The 25,078-nt window shown below is 52.7% G+C and overlaps 1 protein-coding gene and 1 long non-coding RNA gene across 4 annotated transcripts in view; one reads left to right on the forward strand and one right to left on the reverse strand.

Annotated features, from left to right (window-relative positions):
* Positions 1-16,924, reverse strand: part of SCUBE3 (signal peptide, CUB domain and EGF like domain containing 3) — a 36,476-nt gene extending 19,552 nt beyond the window's left edge. For all 3 annotated transcript variants that reach the window (XM_040249869.1, XM_040249867.1, XM_040249866.1), the window contains exons 1-4: positions 16,840-16,924; positions 3,596-3,718; positions 2,507-2,632; positions 727-861 (exon numbers count right to left, since the gene is read on the reverse strand). In XM_040249869.1, the coding sequence (XP_040105803.1) occupies positions 727-861; positions 2,507-2,632; positions 3,596-3,718; positions 16,840-16,924 (469 nt within the window). The remainder of the gene's footprint in view (positions 1-726; positions 862-2,506; positions 2,633-3,595; positions 3,719-16,839) is intronic.
* Positions 1-25,078, forward strand: part of LOC120870230 — a 96,526-nt gene that overhangs the window by 22,205 nt on the left and 49,243 nt on the right. The window lies entirely within an intron of this gene.

A 25,078-nucleotide genomic window follows, 5' to 3' on the forward strand; every position in this document is an offset into this window, starting at 1 on the left:
AGTTGCCCAGCACTGTGCTTACACTGGGTAGATGTAGGAGGGACCCAGAAAAATATTAAGACATGATCTCTTTTCTCAAAGAGTTTACAGTCAAACTGGGAAGAAGATAAATAACATTTATCATGTGAGTGAGGAGTAATTGTCACAGGTCATTATTATACATTTTATTCAACAAATATTAAACTCCTACTACAAGCAGGGCAGTATATTAGGTTTGGGGGATACAGAGATGAATTAGGCTTAGTCTTTGCCCTTGGGGGTGGGCAGGGGTGGGAGGGTGAGGGCGGAGTCACAGAAACAGACAACACGTGCACAGTCCAACCCGAGGAACGAGGCACAGGTGAGGCCAGGTGACCTCGGTTTAGGGTTCGGCTATCTATTGGGCTTGGCAAAAAGGTTCATTCGGGTCTTTCTGTAGCATCTTATGGAAAAGCCCAAGTGAACTTTCTGGTCAATGCTCTACAGTGAGGAGCAAACCCACCTTATATCTGGACACAGAGGATGTCCCAGGGTAGCCTCTATCCCACCGTGACCCCCAGCCCCAGATGAATTCTCTCAGACTTCACTCTACCAGAGTATCTGTCCACGGAACCCTCGGGATATGACTGGGTTCAGGGACAAAAGGAGCAGCAGAGGGTAGACCTGAGGGGACTGAGGGAGGGCTCCTGAGCAGACGGAGAGAGAACCACGGGCGTTCGGGGCCGGCCCCCCTGGCCAGAGGCTGACCTTCCGGCCGCTGGATGCAGGTGTGCTGGTTGTCGCTGAGGAAGAAGCCCTCCCGGCAGTGGCACTCGTAGCTGCCCATCATGTTGACACAGCTTTGCTGACAGCCGCCGTTGCCCTCGGCACACTCGTCCACATCTGCACAGGACAGGCGGGTGGTGAGGCTGCGGGCACAGCCGGGCCTTCCCTGAAACCCAGCCCCCAGCCGGAAGCCAGGCGGTTCTCACATCCCACCGCCACGCTCAGGGAAGCGAGTGGGGAGGGGACATGCGAGAATGGCTCACTCGGGAAGACGTGCCTCTCTTTCCCTCACCTACTGGAACTGGGTCTGAAGGCAGAGGAGATCAGGAAAGGAGGCAGAGCGAGAGGAGCAGAGATGAAGACAAGGATGGAGGTTGGTCAGGGGCAAGACCTGTGAGCAGCTGGTTGTGACGAGCAGCCAGGGACTCAGGGCTCTGTGTGCGGGGAGAGCTCTGGCAACGGTGCTGAGGTTGGAGGGGCCAGGTGGGGAAAGGTAGTGAGCCTCAACTCACTGCAGGGCAGGGACCATTTCTGTGGAAGGACCATGGCCCTGTCCTTCCTCCCCTTCTCCCATGCCTGGGCTTGCTGCCACATTCCCTAGCCTTTCTCCTGTTTTGGTTTAACAAAACAAAGTCTGGTAGCTTGGCGGAGAGGGATGGGGAAACAGCTGCCAGGCCACACCCTAATTACCAACCCCAAATCACCATCCCCAGGCTCATCCTGGGGCTCCCGCTTCAGTGCCCTGACTCCATCTCATGCGCCTTACTACCCTCCCAAGTTCACAGTCCTTCTCCATTTTCCTTGGTGCAGGAGGCATCAGAGAGGGACCCAAATGGGCCAGTCTAGCTCCAAAGGCATCCGACTCCTTAGGGCCTTCTCTTCCCCTCCTCTCTGCTGAGCCCTGAGACCCTGTGCTTCACTCTGGCCAAGGGCAGAGGGGCCCAGGCCTCGCAGGCTCCTGACTGAGCCTGAAACCCAGCACCCAGCACTCCTGACTGAGGAGTGCACCTGGAGGAAAAGCCAAGGAGGAGTCCTTGGCTTTGCCTTATTCCTGTCCTGTCTCCTACGCCCCTGACTTCTCCCCATCCCTGTCCTACTCTTAGCCTGTCCTACATTACCGTCCTTCTGTTTGCTCCCTTCTAGTCCAACCTGGTGATTTTGTGACTCTAACCAAGTTCTTTCCTACAATTTGCAGTGGAGAAACTGAGGCCCAGGGCATGGATGACTTATACAGGGTTCCCCTAAAAGCTAAAGGTTAATAAGACTTGGAACCCTAACCCTAAGTTTAGGGAAGCACCATCATCAGTGACATTCCTCCTGTTTTCTGAGCACTTACCAATGTCCTAAGGATGGTACAGGGCTCTTTACACACATTGTGTCATCACACTGCAGCCCTTTGGGTGGTTATTACCTTCCCTGTTGCCCAAGTCTGCACGGCAAGTAAGCAGCAGAGCCAGGATCTGTCTGGAGCCAAACCACCTTCCCACCATGCTCCACCCGCTGTGACTAAGCCCACTATTGTCATCTCCTGGCCCTTCCCCTGAGAACACTTTATAGCAGCTTCTCTTTAATGTTTTTCATTCAGAAGGATTTTTTCATCCTCAGCATCTTGTCTCAAAGGGGAGGCTGACCTTGTTTTCTATTTTGTGGGAATGCAGCTTTTCGTTTACTTTTCCTCTCCATGCCTGAGAATGGGGGATGCTGAAAACATCTCCTTCTCCACAAGACATCCCCTGCCCACATCCCTTCAACCCTCGCTCACCCAGACAGTTGTGTCCGTCATGTGCCAGGTGGAATCCATCATAGCAGGTGCATCGGTAATTGCCAGGGATGTTGACACAGTCGTGCACACAACCTGCATTATCCTCCCGTTCGCACTCATCCACATCTGTGGGCAAATAGTTGAGGCAGCTGGACCCACCTGCATGTCCCTGACCGTCTATCCCTGGGCTCAGCTTTATGGTGGTTTTTTAAAAAATATAAAACCTGTGTATGTGTGTGTGCTTGTGTGTATCTCTGTTTCCATAGTTACTCTCATAGCCTGCAAACCATTTTGCATTTAGATATTTGCATCTAAACTTCAGTCATAAACATTTTTACACTTCCATCAGATCTTTCCAATTATCACTGTACATGGTTGCAAAATATTCCATTATGTTGCTACATCATAATTTATGAATCCCTTTTTTCTATTGTTAGATTCCTTCTGTTTATTTTTCTCTCATAAATGCATCAAAAACATCTCTCATATATTGTTTCTTTGAATTTCCTTTAAATAATTTCCTAAACATGAAATTCCTGAGTTGGAGGGTATACATGACTTCAAGATTCCTGCTAGGTATGACAAAATCACTTTTCAATTTATAATGTCACTGGGAATTAATGAGTGTACCTTGTCTATTGAAGTCTTAACCAACACAGGTCATAAATTTAAAATAACATCTCAAGACTGCTTTAATTTGCATTGCTTTAATTATGAGGAGATGTGTTTGTTTATAGTATGAATTTGCCCTAGGGTAAATTGTCTGTTCTCAAACTTTTGGGGCATGGTGTAAGGGTCTAAAGACAGAGGTTCCAATAGCAAGGAACCTGGGGCCTTAGTCCCGTGATCCTGATCCCCTCACCCAGTCAGGTTGTATGGCTGTGAACTGTTCCCACCCAGGCCTGAGTGTGTATATATGGTGTCTTTGTGCAAATTAGAAAACAATACCCTCTCTGGGAAGGAGCTGCTTTCCTCTAGCCCCGCCAGCAGGGAGTGCAGGGCTTCGTGCACAGCGTGGCCAGCTGAAGACGGGGGCACGGTTTCCCCCTCTGGCAGCTCTCCCTTCTCCAGGTGCCCTCCCAGCCTCACCTTTGCAGTGTTTACCATCCCCCGTGTAGCCAGACTTGCAGATGCACTTGTACGATCGTGGGGTGTTCTGGCAGATGGCATCGATGTGGCAGTTGTCAGTCCCTTCGACACACTCGTCCACATCTGGCAGGGGCAGAAGGGACGTGTGAGACCCTCTCTTGGTGCCTCCCAAGGGGTGTCTTGAAGGTGGTTCCTCGGGGCAAAATCCCCTCTCCTCTACAACAGACGGCAACCCCTCCAGAAGCAGGTGGCCTCCCACACCTCTCTGATTTCAGAGTGGGCTGACCCTGTAATTTCAGGAATTCAGAAAGAACCCCCATTCCCCTCAAAAATACTTAATCCACAATGACAGCTGAAATTCCATCATTTGAAACACTACTCTTTGATTTAAAAACAAACAAAAAACCCTTGGACTGGGTAGGTAGCACACTTAACTTGATTAGAAACTTTCAACCTAGGGTGAATTAGTTTACCTTTCTGAGGAGCAGGCTTAGAGGGAGGGGAAGAGAAAGGCACGAGGACAGTGGCCTCTGGGCAAGTGGCAGTGTCCAGTGACTGCTGGTAATTAGAGGAGGAAGAAAGGAAGACGGGGCATCTGAGGAATCTTCCTCTGCCTCACAGTTCTGTTTGAGACCAGGCCTGCTCCCACTTGCCCACCATGGCGCCAAGAATCTTTAAAGGAAAGAAGCTCCATCCCGGAAGATTTGCCGAGGCCCCTGTGCTGTCAACAGCGGAGGGACTAGGAGCTGGCAGGGGCTGGCACCAGCAACCCAAAGCCTGATAAGTGCAGTCTTTGCAGCTTCCCAGCTGACTCATCCAGGCCCATCCATCCCGCCACCCTGAGTGCTTTAATCTAACCCCAGGTGCACCTCGCTCTACTCACAAGAGCTACACTGAAGAAGGGGCCACCCAAGACCTGGCAGAAAAAGATGATGTTCAGAAAGGACACAGGGAAGAGAATAATTTATCACCTTTGGGCAAAAGACTGCAGCTTCTGGGGCAATATTATGATGCCCATAAAGCTGAACTGAAATAGGGGGAAGTGTTTGTTTCAGCTGAAATGCTTTATAACTGTGGCTGTGGCGGTTCAGAGATGACTCAGCCCAGCCAAGAGGAGAAACACACGAGTAACATGAAGCAGGATATGTTTGAGTGCCGTGAGGGTATTAGAATAAGGAAAGGGGGTCCTCAACCATGGCTGCATATCAGAGTCAGCTCCCCCTAGGAGATGCCCAAGTGCTACCCCCAGAAATGCTGGTCAGCTGGTCTGGGCTGAAACGTGGGCATCAGTAGGCTTCTAAAGCTACCCAGGTGAGTCTAACATGCAGCCAGGCTTGAGAATCTCCACTACAGAGAAGATCAGAAGAGGAAGAGACCACTTCCAGCTGTGAACTGGGAAAACCCAGGACAGCGTAGCCACCTCCAAGAAAAAGAAAACTTTTTTTCGTTTACTTGCAGAAAATGATCATAACTTCCGAGTGTGATCTGTGGGCCACAGAATTGCTTAGCTTCTGTTAAAATGCAGATTCTCAGGCTCTATTGCTGACCTACTGAATCTAAATCCTTAAGGTGCTTGATATATTTTTTACTGAATGAATGAATGGACCAGTAATTGCTCCAATGTATAAGACACCCAAGAGTCCTAGCTTGAAACAGTTTATCTGTTATCTTTTATTTCAAGTATTTCAGGGGCAAGGACTGAGGCTTCCTAGGACTAAGAAGAGAACTGAAATTTGGAAGAGTGCTCTCAAACACCTGCCTCAAGTCTTCTGGGCTTCTGTTCAGCTCGGCATTCTACCCTCCAACTCTCTTTGACCCCTCTGCAAAGCCCACCATGCCCAGTGATTTATTGCTGTAATTCACATTTATTTATTCTTCACCTCCCTCAGGCTCTGCAGTGATGGTGTCTGCCTGCTGGTCCACCCTAGGAAGTTACCCCAAAGTGAATGGATGGAGAGGAGGGGGGCACAGGACTCTAGTTCATGGGAGAGGGCAAGAGGGACCTCTGTAAACAATAAGAGGCTGCATGGAGAATCACTCTGTCCAACTGATGAAGACAAAGTGCTACTAAGAAACACCCTATCGTAGAACAAGCCTAAACTCTGGAGTTAGTTCAGTCCCAAATTCAAATTCAGCTCTGTCACTCAATAGGGTTTTCCAATTCTCTTATTTCTTCATCTTTAATGTAGGGCTGCCTTCTCATGAGAGGCTGTGAACAGTTGATGAGATAATTTGTATAAAGTACCTAATAAAGTATTTAGTAAATATTAGGTTCCTAATACATGGAAGCTTGAGATGATAAGTATAAAATCATTGGTTCAGACAATAGGTGCTCTAAGACTATGCTGTCTTAGATAGTAGCCACTAGGTACATGGGGGTATTTTAAATTTAAATTAATTTAAAGTTTGGCCCCAAGCCAAATGTTCAATAGCTATATGTGGCTAAAGGCTACCCTAGTGGACAGCACAGGTATGGAACATTTCCAGCAGCACAGGAGGTTCTATTGGAACCTTATTCAGCTCTAGGAGTTCTGAATGAGAAATACCCTGGGCCTAGTGAGTTCGAGTGAACTCTGGGAGTTGGTGATGGACAGGGAGGCCTGGTGTGTTGCAATTCATGGGGTCGCAAAGAGTCAGACACGACTGAGCAACTGAATTGAACTGAACTGAAGTAGGCCAAAAAACTCTTTGGAGTGGGACTCAAATTTGAGTTTTGGAAGCTGGATAAGTGTTATTAGGGGAAAGGAAATTTCAAGTGTAGTTAGATGCATGAAGAAAGACAAGGCACTCTGAGGTCCAAATCCTTATTCTCTGTCCCCACACTTAGTTGCACGTGCGCCCATGGTGGGGAAAATATCTTTTAACAAGTAATTCCAATCTTGAAATGGAATCCAAAGTTTGAGATGTTCTCGTCAGATCCCCTCTCTACTACGGTAACTTGTGAGTCTCAGAGGCAGGTGCAGAGCACAGGGCAATCCCAGTGACTAACAACCATCCTGTTATCCTGCTTTGAGCCCTCTTCCCCTCGTGTGCTTCTTCACCCCTTCCCCAGCAGCCAGCAGGGCACCTTGGATACTCATTGGGAAGCTCCTCCTCTGGGGCCATCTTAGAGGTACCCGTCTGTCTCTGAATCATCTGGGGCTTTTCAACAGTCCACATCAGCTCCTAGTTCTCTCCTCTGCTGCCGATCCAGTGCTTGCAGGTACTAAAGTGAGTCCTGATGCTGACTGCAGCAAACCCCGGGCCTCCTGGAAGAGCCTTTAGACCCTTTGGGCAGTTGGGCTTTTCATGCCGTCTTAACCACCCCCACCCATTCTTGGCTCATGAAACTTGCCCTCTCCAACACCAAACCCTTCAATTCCTTTTCACACATTTGCACTTCTCATTTTTTGCGTTTGAGATCCAGTCCTTTCTTTTTTCTTGTAGACGCACTGTTCCCAACTTTCCAAACCTAGCTCAAAAATTGTCTTCCCAAAAGCTCTTCCTAGTAAGCCCTATTCCAGGTGAGTCCCAGGTCTGAGGAGACTGGGTTTGCCTCAGCTCACTCATCTTGTGCAGTATGTTCAGCTCTCCTCACTTGACTGGTTACTGACTGAGAAAGGGACCCTTCAACTATCTGGATGGAATCTTTTGCAGCAGAACAATCCTAAAACAGAGTTCTGAAGTAGGGCCCCAAATCATGTCCAGTGTCTCCATTTGCCAGCCCATTGTTTCAAGGCTCCCTCCCCTGACATCTGCCCACTCACAACCTGTCCTGCAGGGATCCCTTCAGCACCCGTGGGCACAGTCTCATCTTAGTTCATTCTCTCAGGGTGCAGGTGTTTGTGAGCTGGCCTGACAAACCAGGGGATGCTGTCGGGTGGGGATTGGTTTAGACCAGTGGCTGCACCCAGGGGTTCCCCTTTTAAAAATGTGGTTACTCTCTTAGACCAGCTGCATCGGGATCTCCAGGATGAGGCTGGACCGCTGTCTGTCTTCCTTTCCCAACTCAGATAATGGGATAGACTATTTGCCCAAGCCGGCAAGAGACCAGGGGCAACAGCACGACAGAGTATTTGAGAAAAGGGGTTCTGGAGTGAGACTGTGTCTGTTCAGATGCCAGCTGCATGCATGTCTGTGTGGTCCTGGGCCAGCCTCTGAACTTACCTGCTCCTTCCTCTGTAGATGGGAATAATGATACAGCATCTGGTTATGGGGCCACCAGGAACATCAAATGAGTTAGTACTGGCAAGTACTTAGTACTGCAGTGTAGGCATACAGTAAGTGCTCAGTAAAGGCTTGTTATTTTTATTCCTTCTCTCCAACCTTCCCCACAGTATCCTTTCTGAACCCCTGTCCTCTCCCCCAGTCCCCTTATCAAAGCCCCATTGCAGGCCTGGTGTGGGGAGATGCAGCCCCAGGGGAACATGTGATGGAACAGGGAATCTGAAGAGACATATCCCCGGGGGCATCTGCGTCACTACCTGCTCTGCCTGTGCTGGTTTGGGAGCGGGGCAGAGCGGATGAGAGGCCAGTTGGGAAGCACAAAGCTGCCCTCTACAGTCCTTTGTGAAGGCAATTCTTTTGTGCCCTTACCCCAACTTCAGGCACCGGCTGGCTCACAAGCTGAATTAGGGGAGAGTGGCGGATGCAAAGACACCATAGACAAGCCAAGACTTCCCTGTCTCACCCTTCCGGCATGAATGCACAGGTCTGTAACGGCAGCAGCTTTTCCTAGCACCATCTGACGTCTCTTCTGGATTTGCTTCAGCACCTAGCAGAGCACTCCATAAATTCTGATAAATGTAGGGAGGAGGGATGGGATGAGGCAGGGAATACGAGGGTTAGAGCAAACTAGAAAAGGTGAAGTATTACGACACGGGCAGCCCTAAGATTCCCTTCTGAGGATGGGGAAGTGTACCCTAAAAGGCAGGCAGGAGGACCCTCAAGGAAATGCTTTGTCTGCTACAAAATTTTGCCCAGGTCCAGCTCTGGAATAACCACCACTGAAATGAGCAGGAATGCAGGCTGCAGATAAGCAGATGCCTGTAGGTAGAGTCTACTCCACCTTTGGGTTACTACCGTGGTTACCTTACTATACTCAGAGGGGCTGGGGGTAGTTGTGGACAGAGTTACTGGGCCCAGTGAGAAGGTCCGGAGCAGCTTGCTTGATGCCCTCCCGTGCTCCCATGGCTGTGGCGTTCTTCCTGCCCAGCCAGGATACCCCCAGATGCGTGCCAGGTCCGCCGCGCCCCTCGATTCTCCTCTCCGGAGATGCCTTTGAACCTCACCCCTCACTGAGGACCCAGTGCAGGTGCCCCTGCTGGGAAGCCGCCTTTTGACTGTGGTAGCCTTCTCTAATGTATCCTTTCTCTTAACTCTGAAGATTTTACTATCAGGTTCTTGCATCCTCTGACCAACTGCTGTCTTGTACAGATACCTACTATGTGCAGCTGCTGCTGCTGCTAAGTCGCTTCAGTCATGTCCGACTCGGCAACCCCATAGACAGCAGCCCACCAGGCTCCCCTGTCCCTGGGATTCTCCAGGCAAGGATACTAGAGTGGGTTGCCATTGCCTTCTCCATCTTATATGCTACCATATACCATTATTTAACTTTTGGTTTCTGTGTATTATCTTCCAAAGGAAGCTGTGAGCTCCCTGAGGCCATGGCTTCTGAATCTCTGAAACCTGTACTGCAGCTAGAACAGAGCTGAGCATATTCATGCAACAATTCAACAAACAGCATTCGCAACACGCCAATCACTGGTGCTAGGTGCTGGGCATTCAGCAGTGAACAAGACAAACTAATATATTGAAAGCACTTAGTAAATATTTGCTAAACAGATGTGTAGATGGATGGATAGATGAATCGGTTGTGGGTGAGTGGATGAGGTCTATATTTTGGCATCTTTTCTATGTTTCTATAGAGAAAAAACTCATTTCTTTTCTCCTCTGTAACCCTACAACTGTTCTGGGTAGAAGACAATCCCAAGGAATTTAGTCCTAAGTTAAGGGTAGGGAGACAGGAAACTCAGAGAAGGGAAGATACCCACTTAAAGGCATCTATTTGGTTGTGATGAGGTAAGGAGAGATAGGGAACAACAAATTTAAGATAGGATTTCTAGGGAATCCTACAGGTTTCACAGGACCTCAGGGTTTTCAGATGTTACCTGGGGCTTCTCAAACATCTCTTGAGTGCATCCTTGTTAGAAGGATGAACCCTAGCCTCCATGCTAACACCCGATGACGGTACCACGGCCCACGGTTCCACTGCTGCTCCTCGTCAGTTCTCTTACCCACTCCTCCATGTTGCCTCCCGCGTCCAAGTGACACTCAAAGTAGAGCGAGCCCAGCTGTCGCCCGTGATACCCTGACCTGCGACGTGTGCACATCTGTTCCACCTCTAGGTCAGCTACAGGAACTGGGCAAGCCTGGCTCCCCAGCTCTGGCTTATCAGGCCGTCTTCCCAATTTGGAACTGGGATGTGACCGCAGCCGGAGCCTGGGCCCATCCTCGGCCTGGACAAAGCCCAGGCAGGGGTGAGGAGGCCTGGAAAGAGCCCAGAAACCACACAGATGACCCCACGGGCAGAGAGGACAGAGCACTTTCTTCTTTTTAAAAAGTACACTTCCCTCTTATCCAAGCTTAGCCTGCTCAACTGAAGAGCCAGGAAAAGCAGTTGGTGCTTGGCAGCTGGAGAGGCACAGGGCTGAGCCTCACAGTGTCCTATCTGATCCCCACCCCAGCTCCTTGCTTACTTGAATATGCCCCCAGATGGACAAGAATGTTCTCCCTTTCAGTGTGGACGGAACCCGCCACCCTGAGTCAGAGGTCTTTAGAGAATGGGTAGGGTAAAGGGAGTGGGAGTAGAGAGGAACGGACCGGACACGGGACAGGGAGTCAGGCAGCAGGCAGAGTCCCTGCTTCATGATGACCAGTCTTATCTCTTCACATTGATGTGGAAAATAACAAGATAAACGATGATGTCAGATGATGTTTAATTCCAGTAAAGGCCTTTCACTTAGGTCATTTCATGTGATCCTCAAACAGTCCTGTCTGTCACTGACTAGATGAGAAACAAGCCCAGAGATGATATCTTGGGGAAGAGAAAACAGCCAGTGTCAGAAAACCCAGGTTTTCTGGCCCCCAGTCTGGTGTTCTCGCACTGCACACTGCCTTTATAAACACATGAGGGAGAGATGCACGCCTTAGCTGTCACTGTGGCCTCCCCCGCCACCCACTCCAACTCAGCACTTGGTTCAGCATGAAGCAAGCGTCCACTCCAGAAGCACGGAACAGCCTGGAGCTGTTACTAGGATGCTCCTGGGGGGAGTCGGCAGTAGGTGTGCAGGTCCTCCCCGGCTTTGGGCACGGGGGCAGCCAGGAGGAGGGCAGGGCTGAGTGTGGGCAGGGAGGGCACGGGCTGCACCGTGGTGGGTGCAGACAGCGTTGCCATGAGGAGGGGTGGGAGACGCGGCTGTGGGCAGGTGTCTCCTGCCCTTGGAGTCACTAGACTGGGCCAAGCAGCTGGTTAGAAACAAAAACAAACACTAGGGATACAGGTTCCTGCTGTTAACAGCTTCAGACCGCCGGAGGAAAACTCCAAACAAATATAATTAGAAACTTGTAAAAACGTCCTCTCTGTAAACCTGCTCCCCAGGGTCTACGCTTTAACCACCCCGCTTCTTCCCACTCCCCCCCAGGCCCACATATCCTGACACCCCACCTTCTTCCAGGGACCCCTCAGATCTGTCTCCTTGTTTTGGATCTCCCCTCCAGCCCAGCAGGTCCCGCCCAGGTCTGTCCCTAGATGCAGACAGCCCCTGGCCCGGGGCTCTGAAACCCCAACCCCACAGCTCTCCAGGGCCCTGGTTCCAGCCACAGGGAAAGCACAGGGAAGCACGAGGGCCACGGTACCCTATTTCAGGGGCATCCGTCCACCTGCAGAGCCAAAGCGCAAACCCAGTGGCAGCTACAAAGCAGTGCCATGGCCTGAAGAGGGGAGACATCTAGGCTGGAGAAGCACAGTGAGGGCTAGTCTTGGAACTGAGAGTACAGGGTTGGGGACCAAGGACTGGGGCCGTGGGGCCTTGCCCAGCTGGTCTTCAGTTCCCAGAAGAGAAACAGTTCAGCTCTACTTCCCAACGCTATTGGAGACACACACATTTACACACATAGAAGCGCACACTTGTGCGGCAGGGACTGTTTCCAAGGGGAAATACCCCACTTAAGGACACAGTAAGAACTAGCAGGCCCATGGGGCCCCAGGAAACGGGTGGAGGACTTGGACTTGGCAGGGAACCGTGAAGCGGGAATCGGGAGAAAATGGCATGAGATTCAACCTGGGGAGGCCCGGCTGCAGGACAGGGGCTTGCTATAGCGTCTTCTACCATCAGCAGGAAGGATTCCCCACCGCCCCCAGCAGGAAGCATTTTGAAGAGATGCATAATCTCAGAGATGAAAAGGACCCTACTGATACTCTCATCCATTTTATATGTGAGGAGGAGAATATCAGTTATCTCCTCAAAGGGCCCAATTCCCGGGCTCTGCATTTACCTAAACCCACTGGTACCTGTTATAGTCCCCACCCCATGCCTTGTGGGGTTGGCAGTACGTGGGCATGAAATGAAAAGAATGGGCAGTCTGGTGACAGAGGGGGCAAAGGGGGCAAGGATAGGGTCCACGTTCCCTCCCGGCACAGGTACCCAGCTCCCCCACCCCTCAAACAGCTCTGGGTTGGCAGCTGTATCACTTCCCCCGACAAGGATCGGCAGTCCCTCTGTTTCCAGACTCCTGTCTAATAGCCGAGCCCAAAGAAGCTGTCCCCAGGTCTGGGCCCCTTGCGGGCACTGCCAGCCTCAGAGCAGCTCCGCAGTTTCCAGCCCTGACAGGGACTCTTTCTTATTAGCGGTCATGTGCTAGGGGTATGGGCCGTCAACGGAGGCCCACACCCCGACACGAGGGGACCTGCGCCGGGGGCAGGGCCTGGGGTGAGTCCAGGCAGCAGCTCTTCACCTCCGTCTTCACAGGAGGGTCTGAAGCCATCTGCTCCCTTCCCCCACACCCAGTTCAAGGCACGGGACCAAGCCATTCCGCTTCTTCACTTCTCCAACGAAAACAAAATGCACACTGCCTGCTTCCTTTTTCCTCTCACCAGAGCAGTGGCACGCGCGCACACACACACACACACACACACACCCTGAGTCATGCACACGCACACTCACACACCCTAGTGAGTGCACACCATGCATTCTCACACACACACACACACACACCCTGAGTCATGCACACGCACACTCACACACCCTAGTGAGTGCACACCATGCATTCTCACACACACACACACACACACACACCCTAGTGAGTGCACACCACGCATTCTCACACACACACACCCTGAGTCATGCACACGCACTCACACACCCTAGTGAGTGCACACCACGCATTCTCACACACACACACACATGCACCCTGAGTCATGCACACGCACGTTCACACACACTAGTGAGTGCACACCATGCATTCTCACACACACACACACACCCTGAGTCATGCACACGCACGCTCACACACCCTAGTGAGTGCACACCATGCATTCTCAAACTCACACCCAGGGCTGGCTCCTTTTACAACAGGCCCCAGCCATTCACATCTCAAACCGGTTCTCATGCGCTCAGATTCCTGAAGGTTTCAGGAAACAATCTCACTGAGGGGTTGCTGATAACTTTCTTCCTCCGCTTGCAGTGATTCTGGCTTCTGCGTCTTCTTGTCCCCTCTCTCCCTCCACCCAGCAGAGACTTGGGAGATGAGAGGTAGGAAGGGGAAAAGTTCTCCCTTGGCTGTGGGCTTTCCCCATCCCCCTAGGGGACATGTCACTGAGAGAAGAGAGGTCAAAGGGATTCCTGAGGAATTTCTAAGCAGTCCACCCCCCTTCTCCACCCCCTGGAAAAATGAGGGGTGGGGGTCAGGCTTAAAGGGACGATCAGGCTCCAAGGGTTGGGGCTGACTCCTTGTTTCTCCCCCGCATGGCCTGGCTGAGGCCCGGGCAGCAGCCAGCGGCCCACGGGGCCACCCTCACCCGCTGACACGGTTATAGTTTTCATTTTGTATTTTGGAGGGAGGGGCTAGGAGGAACAGTCCCCTCACTGTGAGAGCCAGCCACAGGAGCCCAGGGAAGCAGGGAGGAGAGGAAACAGCCACATTAAAGAGGAAGAGAGGGGTGGGGGGAAGAAAGAGAGAGACACACTTACACCCAGACAGAGACCTGGAGAGACGCACCGAGACAGAGAGACACTGTTTGCTGCCAGATGAACGCTCCCAGTCCCAGGGACGGTGCTACTTGCAAACTCTAAATATACGACTTTATCAAAATTCTGTCTCTAATGAGGAGAAAAAACAACCAGGTAAACTAAATGTCCAGGCTGGCGCGCCCTGCCGCCCTGGGGACAAGTCTTCCCCAGGAGACCTTTTCATTCAGCTGTAACCTGAGCCCCATGCAAGGATTAGGTCTTTTTTAACCACTGCTACACACCACCCCCCTTAAAAAAAAAAGCAAAGCAAATTAATGCTTTTAAGTTAACAATTATCCTGGTTATCCAGTCCGTCTACTTTAAAATACACAGACAGGCACTTGAAAAACACTCAAAACCATGTACCCTCATGCTCACTCATTCCTAGTCACAGAAGCTTACCCACCCACTCATCCATACCAGCTCTCAAAGACACCAAAACATCTGTATACATGCCTAACAACCAAGTCACAGCAGACACATACACCCAACTATGTCACCTGTGGGTAATCGTGGTAGACCTCACACGCACTCACGCACGCTCACACGTTCACCTGTATACTCAGGGCTCCCTTCTGTGTCTCTCCCCTCCTCTCCAGTCCACACCACTTTGGCTCTCCCTCTGGTGAATCTCTCAAGAATAAGGACAGAGGCCCAGTGCTATAGTAACTCTTGACAAGATACTTGCCAAGGTTATTTGTATTTTAAAGACCCACTAGAGCTTCGTTTGAAAGCATGTGGCATTCAAGGCACACCTTCTGGCACTGGTGAGATCTTGGAGGTAGGTTTGAGCGCCAGGGATGGCCACAGCTCTGCCTATGGGTAAGGCTGCCCTGCCCGCTCAGTAACTGTCCTTCCTGCAATACTGGCGTGCAGATCTGGGACCAAAGATGTCCCACTAACCCAGCAAACCTGTCGTTAGGCAACTCTAGCAGACCAGGCTGACAAATGTCCTAAATAGTAGGGTTAAAGGTGACTGGCTTAGAATCTATGCCCGGCTAGACTCCGGGGTCAGAAGGAAGAGGCCAAGCTAACTGCAGTGCAGACAGAGCAAAGCATGGCTGGCGTGAGCTCAGCACTGGGCAACACTAGAGTCTGTAAGTCCCTTGAGGGCAGGGGTCTCCACTCGCTGCGTTTCCCACAGTAGCAGCAGCAGCAGCAGGATAGAATGAAAGCGGGAGCCTAAAGTACCTCGGAGAGATTCCGAGTCCCTCTGTCCCTGAAGGATAGTTGATCTCCCAGGCTTGAAAGCCTTGGCTTGAGGGCACCTGTCCCTTCTCAGACTCTCCATCTGCCCCAAGAACCCCCTTGAGGATACTGCTTGCTCCCCGTTTTGGCTCCAGTCTCACGAGGCCACTACAGACACTGGCTCCAACTTGAAAGAGGCCCTTATCTTGTCTCTAGATTACTGCATGAAATCTGTTCCTTCCTTCAGACTAAACTCCCTAGCTAATTCCATGCTATGAGTAAGTCAGCATGCACTACAGAGGCCAGCTTTGTTTATGAAAACACAAGCAAATCCACCGTGGAAGAAGGGCTGCTCCCAGGCTGGAGGTGGCAGTGGTAGTGGGCCGCCTGCAACCAGGACTAGGGAAGAGAGGTCGTTTGGGCTTGGAAGGGGTAGGGATGGGGTCTGGTATTTGACAGCAGAGGGTCTCTCGTGTTTTGTTTCTGTTGAAGAACAGGTTGGAGGAGGAAGAGGGTACTTGAAGAGGCAGTGCTGGGGAGAAGAGGGTGCACTGATTACAGCACCTTCCTTTTAACGGAGCAGGAGTCCATCCAGGACACAGAGCAGCCTAAGAGCCAAGTGCTCAGGCTCCAGGACACAGCAACCTGACTGCCAGAGACTCAGGCTTGCCCAACTCCCAAGTTCAACTTTCCCTTCTGGCCCAGCCACCTCCACACCCCAGCCCGGCTTCAAGGAGCCCCTAGGACAATAGGCAGAATCATATCCTCCTGCGTGAAGCTTTGCTAGGAGGAATTTTCTTTTTGTCCATATAAATCTCTTCCTGGGTGAGGACTCAATGGGGGAAGGGTGCAGCAGGAGGTCAAGGGGGGAGGGGAGGCTGTCCCCAAGAGAACTGGAGCCCACCAGCCTGGTTTCTCCCAGCACAGCCTTGGGACTGACCAGGCAAGGAGCCTGGGGTCAGAGATGGGGGCGGGAGGGCCTCTCTCTCTCTCTCTCCCTAATTCCTAGAGGGATCTGTCAGAGCTCCCCAGCCTGGAATTTTACTTTGTTATTTTAATGCAATTCTGACCTGGATTTAAATGGAATTGGAAACCCAAGGCCTTAATAAATAAATATTATGATAAGAAATGAAAGCCATGCAAGACGAAAAAGATTTCCCCCAAAGAGGCAGAAATGCGACATTCTTGCCGGGAGCCAGAATCACAGAAATTTTCTTCACTTCTTCAGCCCTCTTGCATCCAGAGGGAAACAAGTTGATTTTTTTGTTCTGTTTTGTTTTCCATAAAAGATCCTATTTTTCCTTAACATTTTTTTCTGATAAGATAACTACGAAATTTCTAACTTTGAGGAGAATTGGGGGCAAGGGGAAGAAGTGTATGACATGGCTGAAAAAGTTTTCATTCCTTCAGTCTCTCCAGGCCAAAACTTAAGTTTCTGGCAATGTTTGGGAGAAGAGAAGATTCTCTCTCATACTTTTGGAGGGCAGGAAGTCTTTGGAAGATGCTGGGGTGGCAGTGAAGTCGGGCAGCATTCGGAGGCGCGTGGTCACTTCTGCCCAGGGCTCCCCAAACTTCTCACTCATCCGCGCTGCCCCTGTCTCCTGCAGCCTTTCGCCCGGGGCGTAGTGCCCAGAGGTCGGGTCCCCGGCCGAGGAGGGTGGGTGCACGGTGCCCGGTCCTGACAGGAGCCCGCTTCCCAGCACCTGCCTTGCCCCTCGGAAATCGCGCCCCCGCCCTCGGACCCTGAAGCCCCGGCGGCCCCGCGGCCGCGCGCCCCTCCTTCCTTACCTTGCACGGCTTTGCTGTGCTGGGCGGCGCGGGCGTGGACCAGCAGGACAAGCAGGCAGAGCCCGGGCACGCGCCCCGAGCCCATGGCTGGAGCTACGGGCGGCCGGGCGGCCGGGGCAGGTCTCGCAGCCCAGGGAGGGCGGAAGCGGGCCGGGCCCCCGCGAGCCGAAGGGGAGAGGGGCGAGGGCGCCGGGCCGGGGCCGGGGCCGGGCCGGGGTCTGTGGGCGCGGGGCGCGGACAGCGGCGCCCTCGGCGGGAGGCTCCCAATGCTACCGGCTTCTCCCGGCGCGACGCCCGGGAGAGCGAGGCGGAGGAGGGCGCGACGGGGCTGGGGGCGCCCGGCGCCGCTGACGGAGGGGAGTCCCCGCCCTCTCCAAGGCCGGCTCCGCTAGCGGCGGCGGCGGGGCTGCTCCGTACAATCCCACCCAATTCCCAGCTCCGCCGGGAGAGAGCTGCCGCGGAGAGCGCGCAGAGCCCCGGCGAGGGACCTGGGAAAGGGGAGGAGAAACGCAGAGCCAGAAACACGCCCTTTCTGCCTCTCTTTCTTCCTCTCTCGCTCTTTCTCCGTCTCTCGGGCTCCGTCTCTTTTTCTTCGCCTCTCTCCTCCTCCTCCTCCTCTTTCTCCTCCTCTCCTCGCTCCTTTTCGTTTTCTTCCTCCTCCCCCCTCCTCCTCCTCCTCCACCTCCTTTTCCGTGCCCTTTTTTCTTTCAAATGGGGCCTCGGCGCGGCGGCCGCTCCCCCTGCGCGCCCGGGCGCGGCGGCCCCCTCCCCAGGCTGCCGGGCCGCTGCCTGCAGGAATTTACAATCCGGCGCTGGGGGAGCGGGCCCGGTCTCCATGGAGACGGCTTCCCCGGGAGCAGGGAGGTCAGGCGCAGACCGCGCACAATCAATGGATCAATGCAAGCCCCGCTCGGCTCCAGACCAAACAGCACCGGGCTCCGGCTAGCCCTGTCTACGGGCGGAAAGCGCGGGGGAGCCAGGGTGCGCCCCCGCGTTCGCACGCGACGAGGGCTATGCGACGCAGGTTTGCACGCACACCTACAGAGCAGACAAAGAGAGAGAAGGGTGTCGGGGAGGCCGGGTTAGACAGAATCGCACGGGCACTCCGGGACGCCCTCAGACACAGCTCGACACGCGGGGCACAGCCACATAGGACCTCGGAAAGCTGAGAGCGGCTCCGACAGCGACCGGGTTAATGCCCTCCTAACTCACCTCCACCACACCCCCCACGCCCTCGGGACTCAGTTCCCATTCCTAGTGCCTAGTCCACTTTAATCAAGGACCAAAAAGAAATTAGCCTGTACCCAGCTGAAAGTACTAGCTAGCTCTAGGGCAGACTGCCCTGCAGTTACTGTCTCGGAGGTAGCCCGCTCAGCCTTCTCCCCGTAGAGACCTGGACTCATGTGTAAAAAAACACTCTCGCGCTCAGCACAGGGCAAAAGCTAACCCACAGAAACCTGACTATGTATATAAACACAGAGACCCCCAAAATAGGCGCAACTCTCTCCTCCAGAGCTGCCCTCCCACCTTCAAGATGTGGTCCTCACAAGAACATTCTTAAGCCTTCATCCTTCCAACTTGCAGGGGCAGAAAAGGAAAGATAAATGATATCTTAAGAAATAGGGGCAAAGTGTGTCAACATCGCAGTGTCCCTGAACACCGTGCAACACCACGTGATGCGTGTCCCAGCGCTGCCTCTTCTCTCCTTCCATCCTAGGGGAAAGATGAAGGACTTCTTGATAGTGGTGAGAGCTTTTCTGGAGTATGGAGCTTTGTTCGGTCAGAACAAGACTGCCAGGCCCTAGGCAGTCACTTATGCTTCAGACCCAAACTTCTGGAGGAAAGAGGCCTTTGGGACCCAGACTAACCTCAAAGAGTCTGTCTTCAGGGTACCCTGGAGGAAGGGATAATGTTCAGCATCCCCCTGAAAATAACTCAGTTCTTAGACCCTTCACACTGGCAGCCCGTATCAGCTTGGGTGACAGTTATGCTTTGTCAGAGGTTTCCTTAACCCCCAGGGAGAAGAATGAAGGAGTTCCTCCCCTAGGGACTGAGTGGAAAAGTGGGAGGATGCGGACTCAGGCATCTGGGTTTCCTGTCCTGGCTCTATCCTGGGACGAAGATTACCTTTGGGCAAATCATATCTCAGTGTCATCACTGTAAAGAAGAAGCTGGGTTAGCTCAGTGGTTGGAAGGTGACAGTGCCCGTAGGAAGCCTAGGGGAGGAGGCCTTGAGAATTCCCTGCATGGCATGAGAGATGGTGGTTGGGATGGGAGCACACAGGACATGGGAATGGAGTGAAGGCTGCGAATGTTTGGGTCAGATGATCTCCGAGGTCCTTTTCAGCCCCGTCTCTCTAGGGCTCTCTCCCTCCTTCACTCCACTGGCAAACCCCTCCCATTGAAACAGCTTTGCCTGCTGCCACCAATTATGTGTAGGGCTAGAGGACAAGTGCAAACCTGCCATCCTCTCTGCCCCAAACAGGAGAGTGGTTTCAAAAAAAGAATCAGAGGGTGCCTATCCACACTGGGGCACAGAGGATTGATTAGCGCCCCCCAGGCAGGGAAGGGGAATTGCAGTGTGCTTGCTTTGTCTCTCCCTTGATTTGGACAGTGATGTGAGCTCCTCTGGGTCCCTAGGGAGGAGGGCTCCCACCCACCCTCTAAAGCACAGGTGAGATGGGAATGGAGGGTTCTGTATGAGCAGATTAATAGGTTAACTCAGACCTTCTCTCCAGGGCAGCGTGATTTCCTGATTCTCTGAGTGTGGACATTGCCCTGGCTTCACAGGGAGGGAACGGTGGGTGGCCCCACCTTAGCTGCTATATCTCTGGGAGGCTCAGTGTTTTTTACTCATTTCCTTTTTCTCCCTTTACTTTCCTTTGTTTGCTCCTCTGTTCCTCCAGGAAGGTGAGCTTTCTCCACCTCTGGGCAGAAGAGGCAGTTCCCCGCCCTGCTCCCCACCTTCCATTCTAATCTGTGCCTACCCTCAGCCCTTCAGAGGAGTCTGTAGGAGCAGGGCGTGGGTCACAGTGCCCTCTGTCCTGTCCACTTCCGCAGGGACTCACGACGGGAGACTTACTCAGGACAGTGACAAGGAAGGAATAAGGAGATGGCTCTTGCAAATGCTTCTACACAGCAGCAGCACATGCCACGCCCTCAGGGCGGCAGTGGTCAGCGGGCGGGTGGTGCGGGCTGCGGGTGGCGTGAGGTGGGTAAAATGTCCCTGCATTCTCCGGGGCCTCCCACGCTCGCCTCAGGTAGCAATTTGCTTTTGGGTGCCTCTCTCCTTCAGGGACACCGCTGACATTCACTTCATTCTAATTGCTCTTGCAGATGTCGAGGGAGAAGGGTGGGGCTGGGGGACCCACAGCTAATACCTCTCAGTCCTCATCCTGCTTCCAGGGACACCTCTGCCAGGTCTCTGCTGCCTCCAGGGGCTTCACCTCTGCTGCCAAGTCTCTTTCCATGAGCTTTTGCTTTTTCTCTCTCTGCTCCTGAGCTACCCCATCTGTTAAATTAATCCGGTGCCTCTATCTTGACAGAAGATATAGTCTTAATGGAGAACATGCATGTACTGAAACAACAGTACCCCAAGGTCAATGTCAGGCCCTACCATTTCCCAGCCATCTATTTTGGGTAATTTATTTCACTTTGCTGAGCCTCAGCTTCCTCATCTATAAAATGGGTATGTGCCTACAACTGCATAGCTGAGGCATATATCACACCGGCCCTAGAGTGAAATAAAACTGCAGTTCAAATCTCAGCTGTGTGATTCAGATAAGTTAATTTTGGCAAGCTTCAGTTTTATGACAAAGGGAATAGAAACCTCATTGGGTTATGGTGTTAATTGAATGAGCTAATGAATGGAAAAACCCTGGCACACAGTAGGCATTCAACAGGTGGTAGCTATTGCTGTTATTTTGACTACTTCTCAGAAGGAACAAGGACCACAACTGTTTGATAGTAAAGGTATAGTAGTGCCTGGGAAGGAGAAGTCTTGTTCAAGCCAGACTCTGATGCAGCTGAGTATGAGTGCAGCCAACTGGGCTCAAGCCTCACCACCCTCCATAGATTCCTGTCTGTCACACATTCCTTCTGAGAAGGTTCCAAAAATGCCATGCATTCCAGCACACTGCCCTTGTCAGCAGCACTTCCAGATTGGAAGGTTGGAAGGAAACTTACCTACCAGGTAGAGTAGCTCTTTCCCCACCACCTTGTACCTCCTACCCGGCCTTCAGAAGGCACAGACACTTTAATGAGAGCTCATGGTTACCATCAATTCAGAGCTTTCCTGTGTGCCAGGCACTCCACCACAAACTCATCAGGCAAGAACTGCTAGCCTCATTCTGCTGGTGGGAAAACTGAAGCGAAGAAACGTCAGCCTGCCCAGATGACTGACTAAGAAGGGATGAAGCCAGGATCTGGGATGCAGGCTTGACTCTGAAGTGGGTATGGCCTCCCCATTCTCTTTTCTGCCTCCTCTGAAAACACAGCGACTCAACATCTTCTTGCCACTGTTACAATTTAATTATTCGGGGTAGATCAGCCCCTTTACATAGAAGAGGTAGCAGGGCAGTACCCTTGTCCCAGAGGATCACACAGGGGTAGGATTTCAGAAAACATGAGATGTCACCTGACTGCCCTAGGTCACACGACATATTAAAGAGGCAAAGCTAGAAGCATGATCCATCTCTCCCCTGACGTCTTTTTTTTTTTTAAATATTTATTTTTATTGTCTATTTGGCTGTGCCAGGTCTTAGCTGTGGCATGGGGGATCTTTAGTTGGGGCACGTGAACTCTTAGTGGCATGTGGGATCTGGTTCCCTGACCAGGGATTGGACCAGGGCCCCCTGCTTTGTGAGCATGGAGTCTCAGTCACTGAGCCACCAGGGAAGTCCCTCCTCTGGCTTCTGACTCCTGGATCAGTGCTCCTTAGTCTATACCATGAGAGCTGCCAATCTCCCCTCCTACAGTTCTCAGTTTTCTTTTTCCTCGTGATCTCATCGGTCACAGATCCTTCTGTCAAGTGGCCTATGGTACTCATTGCAATAAGTACCAAGGGCCTCCCCAGTACACACTGTCCGAGGCCCCTTAGAAGGTACAAAAGAAATAGAAAATGTGATCCCCAATCAAAGAGGTGTATCAGGGACGTCCCTGGTGATCCAGTGGATGAGAGTCCACCTGCCAATGCGGGGGACACAGATTCGATCCCTGGTCTGCGAAGATCCCATGTGCCACGGAGCAACTGAGCCCGAGCCCCAGCTCCTGAAGCCCACATGCCCTAGAGCCTGCACACCTCAGGGGAGAGTAGACCCCCCCTTGCTGCAACTAGAGAAAGCCCACACTGCAGCAAAGAAGACCCAGCACAGCCGAAAACCAATCCATTTTAAAAAGAGGTGGGTCAGCACCGGTGTATGCTTTCAGACCCCTTTGCACCATACAGCAAATCCCTGAGGCTCACCAGGAAGGCAAGGTTTGTATATGCAAAATAATATCTGAATGCAACATCAAGCAATCCAGACAGAGAATGCTAGAGAAAGTCAGAGGAAACAGGAGTCGATCTTCCAAGTAGGTTCTGTGGACATTAGGAGGGACTTGAGTGATGAACAGGGAGGCCTGGCGTGCTGCGATTCATGGGGTCGAAAGAGTCGGACACGACTGAGCGACTGAACTGAACTGAACTGAACTGAGGTAAATCTTAATGACATTAAGAAAGAGGGGGACGAGAGAGGAATGCAAACAAAACTCAGGGACAGAGATAAAGAACAGTCAGAACAGCAACAACAGTGAAAGAAATAGACGAAAGGGGCTGGGCGCGCGCGAGGCCAGTGGACAGGCCGGCCCTGGCCAGCCCTTGTCTCCCACCTGTCCAGGATGGCTGAGCAGCCGTTGGACAGATGAGTAGAAGACTGGAGGTATGCTGTCTCAGAATGTGCTCTGGCCCTGGGATTCCAGGAGTAACTTGTTCCCCAAGGCCACTGGGCTTGTCTCTGTGCAGAGGTCTGCTGGCAGTCCTGCCAGGACCTGCTGGGGCGGGGAGAGCCTGGTCTGCGCTGCCCACACCTCCCCACTTGGGCAGCCTCCTTGACCTCTCATCCCAGGGTTCCCCCCACCCCAGCCCTTCCTCCCTGCCCACCCCCACACCTGAGTCACTTTGCCACCTGCTTTCTCCCCACCTGCTCCCTGGCTGCTTTCATGAAGGAAGCAAAAATCTCCAACCTGCCAACTGGCACGAGCACTGATGTGTGGTTCCAGACTTCTCCACATCGCAAGGCAAGTCTCCAAACTGCCCGAAGCCTTCGCCCTGTCACCTCCGACACAGCTGCTCTTCCACACTTCCGATGCCCCTCCAGCAGGCTCAGCCCCTTAACGTCCCCAGTCAGTGCTCTCAACTCCTGTTTCCTTGAGAAGCCAGAAGCCATCTCCCACCTCCCTCTCCTGCCACTGCTAGGAGAGGAGTCCCTCCTTTTGACCAAGGCCAACCCCCACATACATGTACAAGGATCCCACCCCCTCTTGCCTCGACAGGGAGCTGGTGCTGTCAGTTACCCCTTCCCTTTCCCGAATCCCTCACCTGAGCTCCTTCTCCTGTAAACACAGTGTAACCTGCAGCATCCCACAGGAGCAACCGCAAGCTCCCCTTGACCCTGACGCCTCCTGTCCTTCCAGCCTCCTCAGCTTCTAGGAGGAGGACTCCTGCTTTCCATCTGCCCTGCTTCCTTCACCCCTTGCCCTCTCTAACCCCTCTGCCAGGCCTCCCCCGACTTCCCCACCTCCAGATCTGAGGACGCCGGCCGGTCCTTACCTGTCCTGGCCACTCTGCATCATCAGAAGCCCCTGAATATTTCCCTTTCCCTTCCTGGGCCCTTCTTTCCCCCAGTATCCCGCCAGTCACTCCCCCTCCACTGGCCTCTTAAGTGCTTCTAGCTTGGCTGTTTTCACTTCTCACCCTAAGTGACCTCCCCGGGACTCTAACCCAGGGGCAGCAAGGGTGGAGGGAAGAATACTGGCTTTGAAGTCAGATGGTTCTAGGTTTCAATCCCAGTCCCAACAAAGGGTGAGTTTGAGCAAGTTTCTTTACCACTTGGAGCGTAAACTTTCTCATCTAGAAAATGGGAGGGTGAAATTCTGGCCTTGCTGGTTGTTGGAGGGTACAGATAGATCACGTGGAAGGTCCAGCACAAAGGGGAGGCACTTTGCCCCACTGTGGGACATTACGGCTCCAACCATCACCAGTGTGATGACTCCCAAATCTATACCTCTAGCCCCCACTTTTCTTGTAACTCTGATTCTGTGTGTCCAGTTTCCAGGCCCGTATGTCTATCTCTTCTCTCTTTTCTAACTTGCCCTATATTTTTGCCTACTGAGAGATATTTCCATTGGTATTTTTCAAGATCTCAAGCTGAACCGACCCCAGCTGAACGTTGTCCCTCTCTGCACTCACCCCTGACCTGTCCTCTTTTTGACCTCCATATAATGGCCCCATGACCACTCAGCGGCCCCAGCTGGCTTTCTCAGAGTCTGAAAAGATTCTGTCTTCCTCTCCCATCTGAGAGGTCACTGCATCCTGAGGGCGAAACGTCTGAAACCTCCCTCAATTCTACGCCTCCTCTCCACTTCCGTTGCTGCTGCCTCAGCCTCCAGGCACTCAGCATGTCTCCCGTGGACACACGGGCCTCTGTGCCAGTCCTGAGCCCTCTTCCCCAAAGTCACTTCGTGTCTCTCTTCTGATCTCGCTGCAGGACACCCAAGCCAACACCATGCCTGCTACATACCATGGCCTTGGCAGCTGGGAAACCGCTATTGCCCTCCAAGATCCGGTTTAGATGTACCTTGTCTACGAGAGCTCCTCACCGCCCCGCAGGCGCGGTGCTCAGTGGCCCTGAAACCTACCCTGAGGGCCCTGGGTGTGCTGGCTGTAATGGTCTCTCTTCAGTAGTCTGTCAGGCGTTTGAGGGCAGGACCATCGTATCCCCAGCCCCGAGCATATGCCTGGCACAGTTGTGCCCAGAGAGTGTTTGCCGAGTGAATGAAGGAATGGCGAGCTCTTGGGAATCCCAAGGAGGGGGGCAGCGCACCCCTGACCTGTCTCCCTGCCTCCCAGCAGCTCCGAGTAGTGTTACCTAAAGGGCTGGTGGCAGCAGAGGGTGTTAAAGGGAGGCGCAGCGTGGAAGCCAGGGGTGGCGGGGGAGGCCAGGCTGAGGACAGATCACAGAGGCGCAGCGTGGAAGCCAGG

Source organism: Oryx dammah, unplaced genomic scaffold (assembly GCF_014754425.2).
Source record: "Oryx dammah isolate SB20612 unplaced genomic scaffold, SCBI_Odam_1.1 HiC_scaffold_11, whole genome shotgun sequence".
NCBI classification, from domain to species: domain Eukaryota; kingdom Metazoa; phylum Chordata; class Mammalia; order Artiodactyla; family Bovidae; genus Oryx; species Oryx dammah.